Genomic DNA, 16,713 nt, shown 5'->3' with positions numbered 1-16,713 from the left:
TCTGAGAAAGAATTTTGAGTTTTCAAACTTCCCTAGTTTCATGTGAACCGGCATATGGTCGGTTTTCTTTTGATTTCAACTTTTGAAAAATTATACTTCTTAAACGTTTTTCTAATCGGTATTGTGAGTCCTGACACCAAAACCACTAAAAATATACATTTTAATCATGACCTACAAAAACTTTCTATCTACTAGTTCACTGATACAGGTGCTACACCCGTTTAATCGGTACCGTGAATTTGCACTGGTGCAGTGAACAATTTTTAGTGTACGGTTTGTTGCCGAAAAAAATTTTTGTATACATGGATACTGACTGCACAAAAAACGAAATTTAAAACTATTAAGAAATAATATGGTTAGTTATTTATCTTTTAGGTATGTCAATTATAAAGTTATTTAGTTTGAGATTTTGAAAAAAGTAACTTGCAAAACATTTTGTGTATTGGATTTTAAATTTCTTGAAAACGGTGAGCTGGGTCTTTAATATTTAAAAAAATGCATTGATAGTGAAAGGAGCCGATCTAAAATGAAAATCTTGATTTATTTCGGTTAAACTACATTTTTTTCAATGAATTCAAACATATTTAGTTTTCCAAAAACTATACTTGACCGAATAAATGTATTAAATCTAGACTAGAATAACTAAAATGTAGTTGAGCCTCCTCATACACTGTAACCCTCTTACGCACACAAGCATATCTGGGTAACAGATGGTCAATGGGCTTGCCAATAAATCGTCAAAGAAATCAACCTTTGTCATCATTTTTCAAAAGCTAAGATTCTATATTATAATAAGTCTGATTTTTCCAATTCTTTCTAAGTGTTGCACCTACTTAACGTCAATTAGAGGATTAGACAAGTATGAAGATGTGAAGAATTTTTGTGTTTCTTTTCTTTCTTTTTTTATTTTTTGGTTTTTTATGTGCTTTTTCTTTTTGGAATACTTTTAGTAATCGCTTACAATTTCAAAGATTTTATTACAATCAAAAATCAAAAACCTAATCTGATTACTTCAAAATGATTTGTGTTAATTTGAAAGGACATTTCTTTGCCATTACATCATTGAATGTTGTTTCAAGATTCAGACAATGCTGAACGACTTCTAATATTTTTTAATGTTTGTTTTTATGCGGATTATTTTTGGTCTAGCAAGTAAATTGCAAGTTCATGAATGTTTAATTTCTCAAAAGTACATCGACAAGTTTTGTCAGCGCAAAAATTTAAAAAAATATATATATTTTGTAAGTTTAACCAAATTTTCTATCATTGTGCTGCTGTAATAGTTGCATTTGCCCATTCACACTTCAGGAAATGTTTGGAGTCATGCTCGGAGAGCAGTCCCAACCACTGAAAAAATGATGACAAAACACTGAGCATACACTTTTCGGGTCCGACACTTCCTCCATTTGTCATCATTTTAGTTGCTCTGAAAACTGGGAAAACTTGACACAAAATTGCATAATCCAAAAGTTATACAAGCTTGCATTCTGGTTAAAATCCCGGGAATTATATCACTTTTCGAAAATTGTGTTGTTAAACTTTTTTTCTTAGACTTACTTTCATTATATTTTCCTATGAATCTGAAATTTTAAGCTATCGTTTCCGGTTTTCAGTTTTAATTTCAGAAAAGTTTCATTGAAAGTTTTATTGCATGTTTACCTGTGAATCGACCCAAAAAAGTTGTGTTTTGTCTTTTCTCGTTTTTCTCTCGCTCCCACCGTCAAACAAATAATGCCAAGTGGGAGCGCTTTCTCTCTGCATCTCAAGACTTTTTCCTTCATCTTTTCGAAACAATTTTTTTGTCAAGTATGAGTAACCTCGCCCCCCCCCCCCCCGATGGAATTATCGAACCGAATTTCGTTGGCTGCTGAGCGAAAATCAAAAGAAAGGGGAGATTTTCATTCGGCAATCTCACTGCAGAGTCATCTCTCCCTTTTATTTTCTCGCGCACTCATCATTTCGCACATTTATCCCGTTTTTCACTCTTTAAATACTGAGCACAACCTGCTATGTTTCAAATCGAGAAACATTTTCGAAAAATTTTTTTTTTGGTAAACTTTAGAGGCTTTGAATTGTGCCAAAACACGTTTAACAACCCAAAACAAATAAGCATAATGACAAAAGAAATGCTTCTAAATTTTCTGATTTTCGAAAACTTCCAGTCAACGTTTCGATAAGTTGGCAAAAAAAAACTAAGAGTAATATTGCATGAACTTTTGAATAAAAATATTTGAAACGTGATTACAATTTAAATTTTGTATGGAAAGCAGTATTTTTTTAGAATTTTTTTTTCACAATTTCAACAAACAATTACAAATTGGAATTGATGTCTACTTTTTTCATTTTTTTTGAATATCCTGCACAGGGGTGGGCATTTGCCGTTTGGCCAGTTATTTGTCGACAAATTTGGCAAATTGCCGGTTTGCCGATTTTCCGGAAATTTTCATTTTTGGCAATTTGCCAGCTTGCCGTTTGTCGGGTATCAGAGTTGCCAGAAAAATTAAAGGGATTTTTTTAAAGACCAAAACACTTAAAACTGTGCCTTTTTGAATTTTTTCCCCGTTTTCTTCAGATATTTTCATAGAATTTGCTTGCTTATTAAATAGATGTAGGAATATTCGTAGGACGGTTACAATTTTTCCAATTAAAATTGAAACTCTGAAAGTTCCAAAAAAAATGTGCAGAACCCTAATTTACCGAAATTTTAAATTTCGGCACTTTGCCGATTTGACGGAAAAAAATCTTTTGCCGGCCACCACTGATCCTGCACTGTTGTTTTTCTACTCGGAATTTTCATATTTTGTGAAGCTGATCTATCTTTTAAGCACGTTTTGTTTCGTGGTTTGTGCTGAGAATTTGTTTTTCGTTTTTGAAGCTGATCTCTTACAAATGTTAATTTTATAAATCTCAAATCTTTTCAAGAGAGACTTTGAGTCAATTCTTGAAAATTTGATGGTGTTTCCCGCCCGAGTAATTTTACAGCTTTTAAACTGTGAAAAATAAGAAAAAAAAATGCAGAATGGAGCATAATTTTAAAGAAAATGGGTATACGAGTTATTCTTTACTTAAAGTTTTTTTTTTAATTCGTTCCTATTTTAAACCTGAAAACTTAATAAATTTAAATTCATCTAATAACCTTGCTACATTTAACATTATCAAAAATTTAAAAAATATGTACATCAACACGCTCATCATCATGATAATGCTACTTGATTGTTGTCAATTTTCTATTCAAGCTCGTAGTTTTCTGCAAATTAGCGTTAAAATTGCATTTTTCTTTTACATCGAAAACGCCCCAGTTTTGCTAGCAACTTTTTCCACCCTTTTCTTTTTCAAAAATTGCATCACCTAGTCCATTGTTTTATCAATGAAATGTGAGGAGCTTATCTGCTGAGAGTGGGTGTAAATATTTGATATAAGTAAATGATGTCAAATGTAATGTCTCAAGTTTCAAACATTTTGAATACATTTTTGAACCATAAATTTTTTATTCGAATTGCCTATTTTAATAGAAACGGCCAGTTTTGCTATGATCAATTTGATTTGTGATTTGTTTTCATAAAAATCAAAAAATTGTCACTATGGAATTTAAAAAAGTTTTTTCTAAGAGTTTGAGTTTATTCCATCAATTTCGTGTTCTATATTTTTGTTTTATTTTTTTTTCAATTTCACAAAATTGTTCCGCTTTCAACTAATTGACAACTTCAAATCAAAAATCGGCATGTTTTTTTTTCTAATTTCCTTGCAAATTATATCGTTTCAAACTTTCACCTGCTGCGTCTCGCATCAAACAACTTTCTAGTTGTTTCGTTTTGAGGTCATTTCATTTCCAACGAAATTTGGAATTCTTGACCGAATTTCGGGTGTGTCTGACGCGAAAAGTTTTCTTGGATATTTTGAATAATCAGTTTGTTCTTTGAAGTGTTGAATGTGAACACGAAATTTTTGGACTAACATGATTTTTGATATCTTAATTTTTAATTTATCAAAGCGTAGAACCAGTAGTAGGTGAGGAAATTGTTTTTATATTTTCATATTATTCAAATTGTTAAACTTCTTCGAAAAACTCCAAAAATGGAAATATAGCAATTAGTCACTTTTTATAACGCGTTAAAGCCGACCTATTTATATATTTTTTACTATTTATAACTTGTATCCAAAATGTTTTGAAGGGGCATCGTCGCTTTGAATGAAACAAATTTAGCAACACTTACAAAATATAAGGACTGTTTTTTATGGTTAAAAATCCCCACATTTTTAAAATCCCCACAAGCAATACTTCTCCATTTAAATAATCTAAATTTTTAGATAAACATTAAGAAATTAAAGATTAACATTTGAATTCATAGTATTTTTCAATAGAAAATTTGTAAATGATGATAACCAGCATTTAAATGCTAATTTTGTTTTCTTATGCGCTCTTAATTTAAATAAACGTCAGACATCAATTTTTACATGTTTAAAATGTAAAAATATTTGGTACTCATTAAAAAATAAAATGCGTATTTGTTCGTATGTTTCAAATTCCAATTTAGACAAATTCCATCCTCAATTTTAGTTTATATTCATAAGGTTTCAATCTGATTAGCATTTTCCATATCAAGTTTGTGTATTTGTACGAAGGAATAAAAATTGGCTAGACTGAAATACTAAAACAAACATTGAATTGCGGGTTTTCCTTTTGATTTCTCCCCCCCCCCCTCGCTTTCTTTCTCTACGCACACGTTGGTTTTTCTGTACTAGCATGGGCTTGTTCTGTTCTATAAGATATTTGTCAGCATTACCACACGTCTCTATCACTTTTTTCACACCTCCACAATGTTGCGGGGTAATGCCGTTAAGCTTTTCTTCCATCTGCCTCTTCTCTGCTTCTTCTGCTTTTATTCACGGCTTTTTATGTATACTTGACTGGACATATCAGTATAGATTTTTTTGGTTTCCTGAACAAGAAAATTGCAGTCAGTCCCAAATTTAAATTCCAAGGTGTCAACTCTTTCGTGAGTTTCATGTGAATAGTTACTTCTTATCGGACAATTTTCTATTCTGTTTCCGGCGCTTTTTGATTCAACAATTAAGTTTTAAACACTGTTTTGAAGTTAACTTTTCTACGAAAATTAAACATTTTCAAACAAGATTTTCAGGTAACAAATGGAATGTAAAGTTTGATGTCCAACAATTAAGAAAAAAGACCGAACCGAGCCAATTAAGAAATGTTCCCGTTAGTTCGTGAACTGGTGTGTGGAAGCGATTATGAGGTGAGACAGTGGTGATAAAACATTGTTAAACTTAAAGTAATGTATTTCAAATTTTTGGAAAAAGTTAATGTTTCCGGTAATTGACAATTGTCAAAGATTATGTTCTTATTTTGAAACGAGAATTTAGGCCAGTAATATCGTAGAAAATGTTCAGTGCAAGTGCAGTTTAGCAAGTGGGCAAATTTCACTTTGCTATCATAAAAATAAAGCTCGGAACTTTGATTATTAAAACGACTCAAAAATTAAAAAATCTGTTTTGCATGCAACAAAAAAACGTTCTTAAACTATCAATTCTACCAAAGTTATCAGTTTTTAATTTTTTGCAGTTGACGAAGGTTGAACGTGTTACCGTTCTTCATTCAATGCCTTAGAAAGTATTTTATATCAAAAAATTGATTTTGAGCAACATAATTTTATAATAAGTTTTGTTTTACAATTCTAAATGGACATTCAAATCAGGTGTGAGCGGCAAACGATTATTTCCAGCAAATCGACAAATCGGCAAGTTGCCGGCACTGGATATTCCGGCAAATCGGTAAACAAGATAATTCTCGGTTTGCCGAATTTGCCGAAAAAACGATGATTGCCGCAAATTTTTGGCAAATTATGGTTTTGCACATTTTTTTGGAAATTTCAAATTTTCAATTTTAATCGGCAAAATTTCATCCTATAAGTGTTCATACTTCCGTTTTAGAAAATAAGCAAATTCTATGAACATAAAAACGGGAAAAAAAATTCAAAAAGACAAAGTTTTAAGTGTTTCCGTCTTATAAAGAATCCCTCTAAAAATATCCGTCAAATTGATGTTCGGCAAACGGTAAATCGGCAACATGCCGAAAATCAAAATTTCCGGCAAATCGGCAAACCGACAACTTGCTGATTTGCCGAATTTGTCGAAAAAAATTGCCGAACGGCAATTACCGCCCACACCTGATTCAAATGATGAAAAACAAGTTTAAGTAGTCAAAATGTATTTTTCCAGCTTCTCGAAACCGGATGGCGCAACAATTCCAACATTCCGCAAGTAACAAATTGTGGCCAGCACACAGATTTTTCAACGATACCAACTTTATTTCTGGTGATATTTTCACCCATTTTGTTCTACGAACTCTACAAAAGCCGAAATTCTTATTTACGAAGCTTTTCTGCTATTTCTCTCAGAATTGTGAGTCATTTTTTAATCAAAAAATATTTTCAAAGTATTGATAGTCGTGAAAAAAGATACAGAATAGAAACACTACTTTTCCAAGATAGTGTGCTAATCTTCAGGAAAACTATAAATAACATCACCATAAATATTTCTAATTATCTATTTTTTAAGATCTTCTGTTGCCTACTCGTTGTCGATCTCACTGCCACTGTCATCTACGATTTTTATCTTCTCTTCACCAAATCTCCACTCTACAATGCTATTCATTTTTATGGTGACCTCGTGCAATATGCAGGTAAACAACGGTTTTCTCGAAGGAAGTAAAATATTCGTCTCGTTTCAGGATTTTGCCTTGCGCTTGTTCTGACAATTGCTTGTAGAAACCGAGGAATTATCACATCGGGAGTCATCACGTTGTACTGGCTTTTAGTCGTTGTTTGTGGAGTTCCCGAGTTGAGATACTATATCACCGGACGCCTGTATAAAGAATACGAAATTCATTCATGCCGAGCAGCATTGTACGTTTTCGCGTATGTATGCTCCGCACTGGAACTCTTTCTGAGTTGTTTTGCGGACACCCCATCAAATGGATATATTGGAGTAAGCAATGAAGTTTTGACTTTTTTAAAAATTATTTTAAAGATTAATTTATTTAATAAGAATAGGGGCCTAACAAGATTTTTCCATGATCTTAAATTTTAAACAAGTCTACAAAAACAATCCCAAGTCGGAGTCCTTACTCAGAAAATTTTACAATAATCAACTTGCATACCCAAAATTAGATAGCAATTTCAAAAAATTAAGTTTTCAGCCGCTGCGACACAAGTTGGTCAAATTTCAAATTTGAACTAATTTAAGGCTATTTTTTGAGCCGCCATAGCTTTTTTTGAGAAGTTTTACCGAAGTTTCATTATGAAATTCGCACGGGTTTCTGGCTCGACCCCTCGGTGTATTTTGTGCAAACACAGTCACGCGCAAATGCTGATATTTTTCCACGCGCTGCGGTGAAATTTTTCATGACAAACTTAAATATTTTTTCCCGCCATCTTCCAAAATTTTCGAGAGAGGGGTCGAGCCAGAAACCCGTAAACTCGGTGTTTTCAGACAATTTTGAGTCTAAGAAAGCAATACAAAAAATTCGACTACACCACCTCAAAACTTTTTGTTTAAAAAAAAACAAGAGTGCTTGAATGAACGCTCCAAAAAATTTGTTAACTAAACCTTTAATTGGAGTGTTCCTTAACGCTCTTAGCATTAATGCTTCCGTTTACAGAAAAACTCCTGTCCAGAATACACGGCCTCCTTCCTCAACCAGCTTACCTTTCAATGGTTCTCAGGACTTGCTTACCTTGGAAACAAGAAATCTTTGGAAAAGGAAGACTTGTGGGACTTGAACGAAAGAGACAAAGCCGAGAACATTATTCCTAGCTTCATCGAGAATTTGATACCAGAAGTGGAGGGATATCGCCGGAAAATTAAGAAGAACCCAGAAGCTGCTATCCCAAAGAACCACCCATCGATATTGATTCCAATCTTTAAAACTTACAAGTTTACATTGTTAGCTGGTGGATGTTACAAACTGATGTTTGACTTGCTCCAATTCGTTGCTCCTGAGCTTTTACGACAACTTATCAGTTTCATTGAGGACAAGAATCAACCAATGTGGATTGGAGTATCCATTGCACTTCTGATGTTCCTCTCGTCACTTTTGCAATCAATGATTCTTCATCAATACTTTCATGAAATGTTCCGTTTGGGAATGAACATCCGTTCTGTGTTGACTAGTGCAGTTTACACCAAGACTTTGAATCTTTCGAATGAAGCGAGAAAAGGGAAAACTACCGGAGCAATTGTGAATTTGATGTCTGTGGACATTCAAAGAATCCAGGATATGACTACTTTCATAATGCTTTTCTGGTCGGCTCCGCTACAGGTATTTCATACTTACAAAACTTTCTGATCAGTTTAAATTTTCAGATCCTTCTTTCTCTTTACTTTCTCTGGAAACTCCTTGGCGTCTCCGTACTAGCCGGATTTGTAATCCTTATTCTTCTTATTCCATTCAACTCTTTTATATCAGTTAAAATGAGAAATTGTCAAATGGAGCAGATGAAATTTAAAGACGAGAGAATCAAAATGATGTCGGAAATCCTGAACGGGATGAAAGTGCTCAAGCTGTACTCGTGGGAAAAGAGCATGGAGAAAATGGTTTTGGAAGTCCGTGAGAAGGAAATTCGAGTGCTTAAAAAACTATCCTATCTCAACGCAGCAACTACTTTGTCATGGGCTTGTGCTCCATTTTTGGTATGTTTTAGACACAAACATCAGAGGTTCACTAATCACTTCCAGGTAGCTGTTCTGACATTTGGTCTCTACGTCCTATGGGATCCAGAAAACAATGTGCTCACTCCTCAAATTACTTTCGTGGCTTTGGCTCTTTTCAACATTCTCCGCTTCCCACTTGCAGTATTTGCAATGGTTTTCAGTCAAGCTGTTCAATGTTCTGCAAGTAACACTCGCCTGAAAGAGTTTTTCGCCGCAGAAGAAATGTCTCCTCAAACTTCTATTGCATACGGAGGAACAGGTTAGTTAACTTAACAATGCACAGTCACTGTAATTTTTTTAAAAATCCATCAAAAATAAACTTTCAGACTCTGCTATCAAAATGGACGGTGGGTCATTTGCTTGGGGATCTAAGGAAGAAGACCGTAAACTTCATGACATTACCTTCAACATCAAGCGTGGTCAACTTGTTGCCATTGTGGGAAGAGTTGGATCGGGAAAGTCCAGTTTGTTACATGCACTTCTTGGTGAAATGAACAAACTCTCCGGAAGTGTTCAAGTTAACGGATCCGTAGCTTATGTTCCACAACTAGCCTGGATTCAGAACTTGAGTCTGAGAAATAACATCTTGTTCAATAGACCTTATGACGCGAAACTTTACCAAAATGTCATTGAAAATTGTGCATTGGTTCAAGATTTGGAAAGTCTTCCAGCTGAAGATCGTACTGAAATTGGAGAAAAAGTAAGTGTCTAAAAATCTATAATTTTTTAATTAATAATTTAGGGAATCAACTTGTCCGGAGGACAGAAACAAAGAGTTTCACTTGCCAGAGCAGTTTATCAAAATGCTGAAATTGTACTTCTCGATGATCCACTATCAGCAGTGGACTCACATGTCGGAAAACATATATTTGAAAATGTTATTTGTGAGTTTTACACCAATATTCGATAAGAAACGAGGATTTTTCCAGCAACCGCCACCGGATGCCTTGGAACAAAAACTCGTGTTCTGTTGACCCATGGATTGACATACCTGAAACATTGTGACCAGGTTATTGTGCTCAAAGATGAAACAATTAGTGAAATGGGAACATATCAAGAACTTATGAATAGTAATGGAGCATTTTCGGAGTTCCTTGAAGAATTTTTGTTAGAAGAGTCAAAGCATAAGGGAAGAAGTGTTAGTTTTGGAGAGGATTGTGAGTTGGGAAATTTTGATAGAAAGGATATTGTTTCAAATTAACTTTTTTCCAGCAAAAGAAGTCAATGAACTTCTCAGAGACTTGGATCAAGTAAGCCCTGCAATTCGGCAAAGAATCCAAAGTCAAATGAGCCAAGAAATTGAGAAGACCGATGACAAAAACGCTGAAATCATTCGCAACGGACTTCACAAGGACGAACAAACAGCGCACAGTTCGATCGGAAAAAGCGAGGAGAAGGAGTCACTTCTTGGAGCGATATCGCCAAAAGAAAAGACTCCAGAACCACCCAAGCAAACCAAAACACAGCTCATTGAAAAAGAAGCGGTGGAAACTGGAAAAGTGAAATTTGAAGTGTACATGTCATATTTCCGAGCCATCGGAATCAAAATTGCTTTGGTTTTTTTCCTAGTTTACGTTGCCAGTAGTATGCTTGGAGTGTTCAGTAACTTGTATCTTGCCAGATGGTCAGACGATGCCAAGGAAATCGCACTGTCAGGCAATGGAAGTAGCAGTGAGACACAAATTCGATTGGGTATCTATGCTGTGTTGGGAATGGGTCAAGGTATTATCATTTATTCTCCTCCGGCCGGACTTCGCCGTCGCCGGTCGCCACGATATGCATTTTGGCGTGAACTCCGGTGTTTGCGTAGAGAGGCTACGGCTGCACACCGTAGTTTTGCTCAGCGTAGTGCCAAAGACAGTTAGCGGCCGACAAGTTTGGGGTTCCGCGCCGCGTTATACATGCGGATCAAGAGTGTGCGGCAAATTTGTCGAGCTCGGCAAGTTTTGAGATTTGCCGCACGCCCCTGATGCGGATGCATTGCGGCGTTAGTGGCGGCATGAGGCTGTTTGAGGCGCCTCGACCGGCGGAGGCGCCTAACCTCCGCCGAAATGGAAGCCATAAAGCAGACACAAAAAATATTATTGTGCCTAATATAGTTCATTTCCAGCAACATCCGTTTGTGCTGCGTCAATCATCATGGCGCTTGGCATGGTTTGTGCTAGTAGACTGCTTCACGCTACACTTCTCGAAAACATTATGAGATCTCCAATGGCATTCTTCGACGTAACCCCACTTGGAAGAATTTTGAACCGATTCGGAAAGGTATTTTGGTTTTGACTTCCCATTTTTCAGCAATTTCAATCAGATAATTTTTTAAAGGAAACTTTTGCAGATGTTTAGAAAATGCATGACATGAACAAAAATAAGTTCAGTAAATTAGGAGCGGCTGTTTGCTAAAATAAAAAAAAAGAAAAAAAAATTCAAAATCATTTAAATGAACACCAATAACTTTAAAAATAGCCAATCACTCACACTCTTAAATAGTCCACAAGCTTAGTCTGGCATATCGGGCGTCCGGATATGTTTTTAGAACATTGAACATTTTCCGATGGGTAGGTTTTCACGGCGGCCGACATTTTCCGAGTTTATCCACTCATTATGAAATTATATGATTGGTTATAGTGAGTGGCCAAACTCCTACCCATCGGACAATTTCAAAATTTCAAAAAAAAAACCGAACGAGCTCTACCACAGACAGTCTAAAAACACCAAGTCGTACTGACAAGGGTCCGGTTATAATGCAAGCTCTAATCACTCACAACCTTTGTTTCTTTTTACCTATGTGTTCAAACAATCGTTAACAGCTGATACAAAACAAATTTGCATTTACTAAAAACATTTTGGCAGGATATGGACGTGGTGGATGAGCGTTTACCGGACAATATCGGCGATTTCTTACTCACCTTTTCTGAACTAGTCGCTTGTGTTGTTTTTACCAGCTATGCGACGCCTTTTGCAATTTTTCCAATTGTTCTCATCGCTATTGGATGTTTTGCGATTCTGGTAATTATTGAAATCTGTTCTGGCGGTAGTCAATTGTTGAGCCTTTTTGATTGGGGAAAAATTTACTTTAAACAGGCATTAGCCAGATTTTAATCAGGCAATGCTCAAAATTTTTAAAGGTGGAGTACCGAACTGTGGGAAATATTTTTAAATGAATCCAAATTTTTCCCTGATTAATTTTCCTAGCCAATTTGGATAGTTCAAATTTTGCGTATTTTTTGTGAAGGGTTGGCTTAAAAAAATCAATTCAATTTTCTCAACAATTGACCTACCCCACATCTTGCACGGTTTCTGATCTGTCATTTCTACCCGAACTCCATTCTCAACACACTCACCCGCCATGTCCTTGTCACGAAAAATATCCAAAAACGCATAACCCCACAAATGCAAAAATGCTAACTCTGTTTCTATGTGTTGATTTTCATTTAAATACAGGATATCGAAGCCATCGACCAAACACTTCCGCACTCGATTCGTGCAATGGTCATGACTATCTTTAACGTCATCTCCACAGTTTTCGTGATTATTTGGGCAACTCCGTGGGCTGGAATCGGGTTTCTCGTACTCGGATTCGTCTACTTTGTTGTCTTGGTACGACTATAACCACCACTTTGCATGGTTGTGTTTTTAAAACTTCATTTAAAATACAAAATACTCCCACAAAAAAAAAGAAAAACGTGTAATGAATGATAGTGTGAATAGTGTGAAGTGATATAAACGCATGAATTTTCAAATATTTATCCAGGACATTGACGTCATCGACTACCGACTCCCATCATGCATCATGACATTTGTTGGAGCCATCGTTCAAGCTGTCACTATATTTGCAGTGCCCATCTATGCAACTCCTCTCTCATCATTTCCTATCACTATAGTTCTGATAGGATACTACTTTCTTTTGGTTAGCATCGCATGTGCATGGTTAAGCTATTACAATCCGTCCTGTTAAATGTGACTTCAAATGTACAAAAATGAGAAACCATTCAGATTTTGATGAAGGTTTAATAACTTAGCTCTTTAATAGTTCGGTAGGCGTCTGCGCAGATTGTGCGCACGAGGCTAGGCTAATAAGAAAAAGGGCACAGCAACAGCAATGTGCGCAGAATGTGCGAACGCGCCTACTGAGATACCAAACGCTTACTGGAAAATTGTTTAAATTGAAATCTACCAAAAAAAAATGTTTGTAAACGTGATTAATGTAACCATTTGGTGTTGGGTGACATGTATTCCTCCAGGATGTCGATGGAGTTGACACCGACATCCCTCGCACAATGTCAATGTTTATCCGGACTGCCGTATCGTCCATCGAGATCATTGCAATCATTTTGTGGGCAACACCTCTCGCTATTTCGCTTTTACTACCTCTGTTCATAGTGTATTTTGTCGTTCTGGTGCGTATTATGCGTTGTTTTGATTTTTTACGTCTCCTCCTTGTTTCTCTAACACTGCATGCCATGGGTGCTTACAATTGGATAACTTATTCTAATCTTGCGGCTTTCAGAGATTCTATGTTAGCACTTCTCGGCAATTGAAGCGTTTGGAATCCGCTTCAAGATCTCCAATCTATTCGCATTTTCAAGTAATTTTACACCACAAGCATATCGAGTTGCTATAATTTAATTTTTCAAGGAATCCATCCAAGGTGCATCTTCAATTAGAGCATACGGAGTTGTTGATAAATTCATCAGAGAGTCTCAGCATCGAGTTGATGAAAACTTGGCAACTTATTATCCAAGTATTGTAGCCAACAGGTGAGTTGACATTTTTTTGCTAATTTTCCCAATAGAAAAAGTTGCAGATGGCTGGCTGTTCGTCTAGAAATGGTCGGTAATCTGATTGTTCTATCTTCCGCCGGAGCTGCTGTTTACTTCCGTGATTCTCCCGGCCTCTCTGCTGGCTTAGTTGGTTTATCTGTTTCCTACGCTCTCAATGTAAGTCGAGCCGTTTTTTAGAAGCAATCAACAGGAAAATGTTATTATTATTATTTTAAAACAAACCAACATTTTCATTTGAATTGATTTATTCAACTTAACTACTGAAATTTACAACAGTACAATTGAATTTTGAAAGTTAAATAAAACGGTAAAACGAGGCGTGTTTTTTTCGTTTTTTGAACTCACTTGAACAACGAATCGCCCTTAAAATAAACAAAACAATATGAATTTTTTTCAGATCACCCAAACCCTCAACTGGGCTGTTCGCATGACAAGTGAGCTTGAAACAAACATTGTTGCTGTTGAAAGAATCAATGAGTATACAATCACTCCAACCGAAGGAAACAACTCTCAGAGTTTGGCACCGAAAAGTTGGCCAGAGAATGGAGAAATTTCGATCAAAAACTTCAGTGTTAGATATCGTCCGGGACTGGACTTGGTTCTTCACGGAGTCACCGCACACATTTCTCCCTGCGAGAAAATTGGAATCGTTGGAAGAACCGGAGCCGGAAAGAGTTCCCTCACACTTGCACTTTTCCGTATTATCGAAGCCGACGGTGGATGCATTGAGATTGATGGAACTAATATTGCTGATCTCCTGCTTGAACAGCTGAGAAGCCGGTTGACAATCGTGCCACAGGATCCAGTATTGTTTTCAGGAACAATGCGTATGAACTTGGATCCCTTCTTTGCATTTAGTAAGTTTGAACATTTTCCGACTTTGAAATAATGTTGAATAATCAGGCGATGATCAAATTTGGGAAGCGTTGCGAAACGCTCATTTAGATTCATTTGTAAAATCTTTGCAAGAAGGTCTTCATCATCATATTTCTGAAGGAGGAGAGAACTTGAGGCAAGTTTTTTTTCAAACTTTTCTAGCTGTAGAAACCCATTCCGGGTTCTATATCGCTTTTCTTGGATGTGGGTCAAGGGTGTCGGTTTTTCAATTTTTTCAGAAAATTGAAAAACAAAAATGTTTCTATTTTTCGATTATTGAAAATCGAAAAATCTAAAAATTTCGTTTTTCGTTTTTTCGATTTTTCGATTTTTCGATTTTTCAAAAATTAGCTTAATATTTTGGCCATTATTCTTCTTTTTAGAAAGAATTTGTATGTTTTTTTCTTAATAATACATCCAAAATTAGTTTTTTTAAAATCATATTTTATGGTTAATTTTCTGAACATTTTTTTTTAGATATTTGGATTTTTCGATTTTAACTGAAAAACATCGAAAAATCGAAAAAAAAAGACACCCTTGACGTGGGTTTACGAGCCTCAAACTTGGTAATTAAACCTTTATATAACTTTTAGTTATTTTGCTTAACTGGGTTGGTTCTAGTCTGTTTATCACATTTATCAGAATTTTTTGAGCATGAATAAAAAATTGTGTTGTATTAAACATTTTCAAATTTAAGGAGAAATTGAAATCAAAAACTTGAAGAAAAAATTTTTTACTAGATTTTCTTCGCTTCGCAGATCTGGCAAAATTTGAAATTTTAATTAGGGGTATGCGGCAAATATTTTTTGTCGACAAATTGAGCAGATCGGCAAACTGCCAATTTGTCGATTTGACGGAAATTTTCGATTCCGACAATTTGCCGGGTTGCCAGAAAGTTTTGTTATCGGCAATTTGCCTATTTGTCGTGTGCCGGATATCAGCTTTGCCTGACATGTTAAGAGGATTTTTTTATTAGACGGAAACACTTGAGCAGTGCCCTTTCAAAATATTTTTTCCCGTTTTCTGTAGATATTTTTATAGAATTTTCTCACTTTTCAAAATAGTTGTAGGAATACTCTTAGGATGCATAAAATTTTGCCTATGAAAATGCCTAAAAGAATCTTGCCAAAGAAAAAATGCGCAAACCATAATGTGCCAAAAATCTTCGGCAATTGCCGTTTTTCCAGCAAATTAGGTAAATCGGCAATTTGCCGGTTTGCCGATTTACCGGAAATTTTCAATTCCACCAATATGTCGATTTGCCGTTGAAAAAAATCGTTCGCAGCTCACCACTGGTTTTAATGTGATAAACAGGGTTATATCAAAAGTCCCTTTGGAAAATGTTGATTTACTGAAAAAATTCTAATGAAAAAGATAATTGTGAACCTTTCAGTGTTGGACAACGACAACTAATCTGCCTTGCTCGAGCTCTTCTCAGAAAAACCAAAGTGTTGGTGTTAGATGAAGCCGCCGCTGCAGTTGACGTCGAAACCGATAGTCTTCTTCAAAAAACCATTCGAGAGCAGTTCAAAGATTGTACTGTTCTCACAATTGCCCATCGACTGAATACGGTACATTTCTCGAGCATTTGTGTGTGAAATCCAATGCTAAACTGGTTTCAGGTTATGGATAGTGATCGTCTACTTGTTCTCGACAAAGGTTGTGTAGCCGAGTTTGACACTCCGAAGAAACTTTTGTCAAATCCGGATGGAATCTTCTATTCAATGGCAAAAGATGCAAATGTTGTGTAGACACTGTGAAAATTAACTATTACCAAAAACGCATAATGATTCCAAAGAATGTCTATTTTTGTTTTTTTTAAATTTTTTAAAAATCTTCATTCATATCAAATTATATATTTTTCTAACAGTCAGTGAAAAAAAAAACAATCAAAGTTCTGAATAAATTTTTTAATATGTGGCTCCATTTTGTGTTCGTAAGCACTAAGAAAATAAGAAAAGTTCGTGAATAATGATTTAGCTTTTCAACGGATATTTAAAGGTGGAGTAGCGCCAGTGGGGAAATTGCTATAAAACATGCCTATGGTACCACAATGACCAAATATCATGATAAAAAAAATCAAAAAAAATTCTAAAATTTCTATGATTTTTTGAAAATTGAAAAAATCACAGTTTTTGCCTAATTCCTATTTGAATTACCGCCAATTGGACTTGTTCGATGGAGCGCGCTTGCACGTTTTTAAATTTATTTATTTTATTTTCTGTTATTTTCCACCGATTTTTAATGTTTTCGGTGTATTTCTGCTTGAATTTTAGAGAAAAAGTCAAAATAAATGCAAATTTTCGATTAAAAAGCAAGCGTACAG

The 16,713-nt window shown here is 35.4% G+C and overlaps 1 protein-coding gene across 4 annotated transcripts; it reads left to right on the top strand.

Annotated features, from left to right (window-relative positions):
* The first annotated feature begins 5,129 nt into the window (after window positions 1-5,129).
* mrp-1 (ABC-type glutathione-S-conjugate transporter) lies at window positions 5,130-16,313 on the top strand. Of its 4 annotated transcripts, none has more exons than NM_001038464.4 (20): window positions 5,130-5,255; window positions 6,238-6,420; window positions 6,577-6,700; window positions 6,749-7,005; window positions 7,679-8,338; window positions 8,383-8,709; window positions 8,755-8,989; window positions 9,057-9,430; window positions 9,473-9,614; window positions 9,660-9,887; window positions 9,943-10,452; window positions 10,841-10,995; window positions 11,581-11,736; window positions 13,238-13,315; window positions 13,366-13,487; window positions 13,535-13,667; window positions 13,909-14,368; window positions 14,415-14,523; window positions 15,781-15,958; window positions 16,010-16,305. In NM_001038464.4, exons 1-20 carry the CDS (start codon window positions 5,211-5,213, stop codon window positions 16,136-16,138), a joined length of 4,605 nt encoding a protein of 1,534 aa, NP_001033553.1. In that variant the 5' UTR covers window positions 5,130-5,210; the 3' UTR covers window positions 16,139-16,305. The 4 variants fall into 4 exon arrangements, with proteins under 4 accessions (NP_001033553.1, NP_001024719.2, NP_741702.1 ...); NM_001029548.6 differs by lacking the exon at window positions 11,581-11,736 and adding an exon at window positions 12,972-13,127 and having other exon boundaries at window positions 5,136-5,255; NM_171938.8 differs by lacking the exon at window positions 11,581-11,736 and adding an exon at window positions 12,172-12,327 and having other exon boundaries at window positions 5,140-5,255; window positions 16,010-16,307.
* Window positions 16,314-16,713: the final 400 nt, after the last annotated feature.

The sequence above is a fragment of the Caenorhabditis elegans genome, chromosome X, assembly GCF_000002985.6.
Source record: "Caenorhabditis elegans chromosome X".
Classification (NCBI taxonomy): Eukaryota; Metazoa; Nematoda; class Chromadorea; order Rhabditida; family Rhabditidae; genus Caenorhabditis; species Caenorhabditis elegans.
Note: the sequence above shows the minus strand (reverse complement) of the source record. Positions and strands in the feature narration are given on the sequence as shown.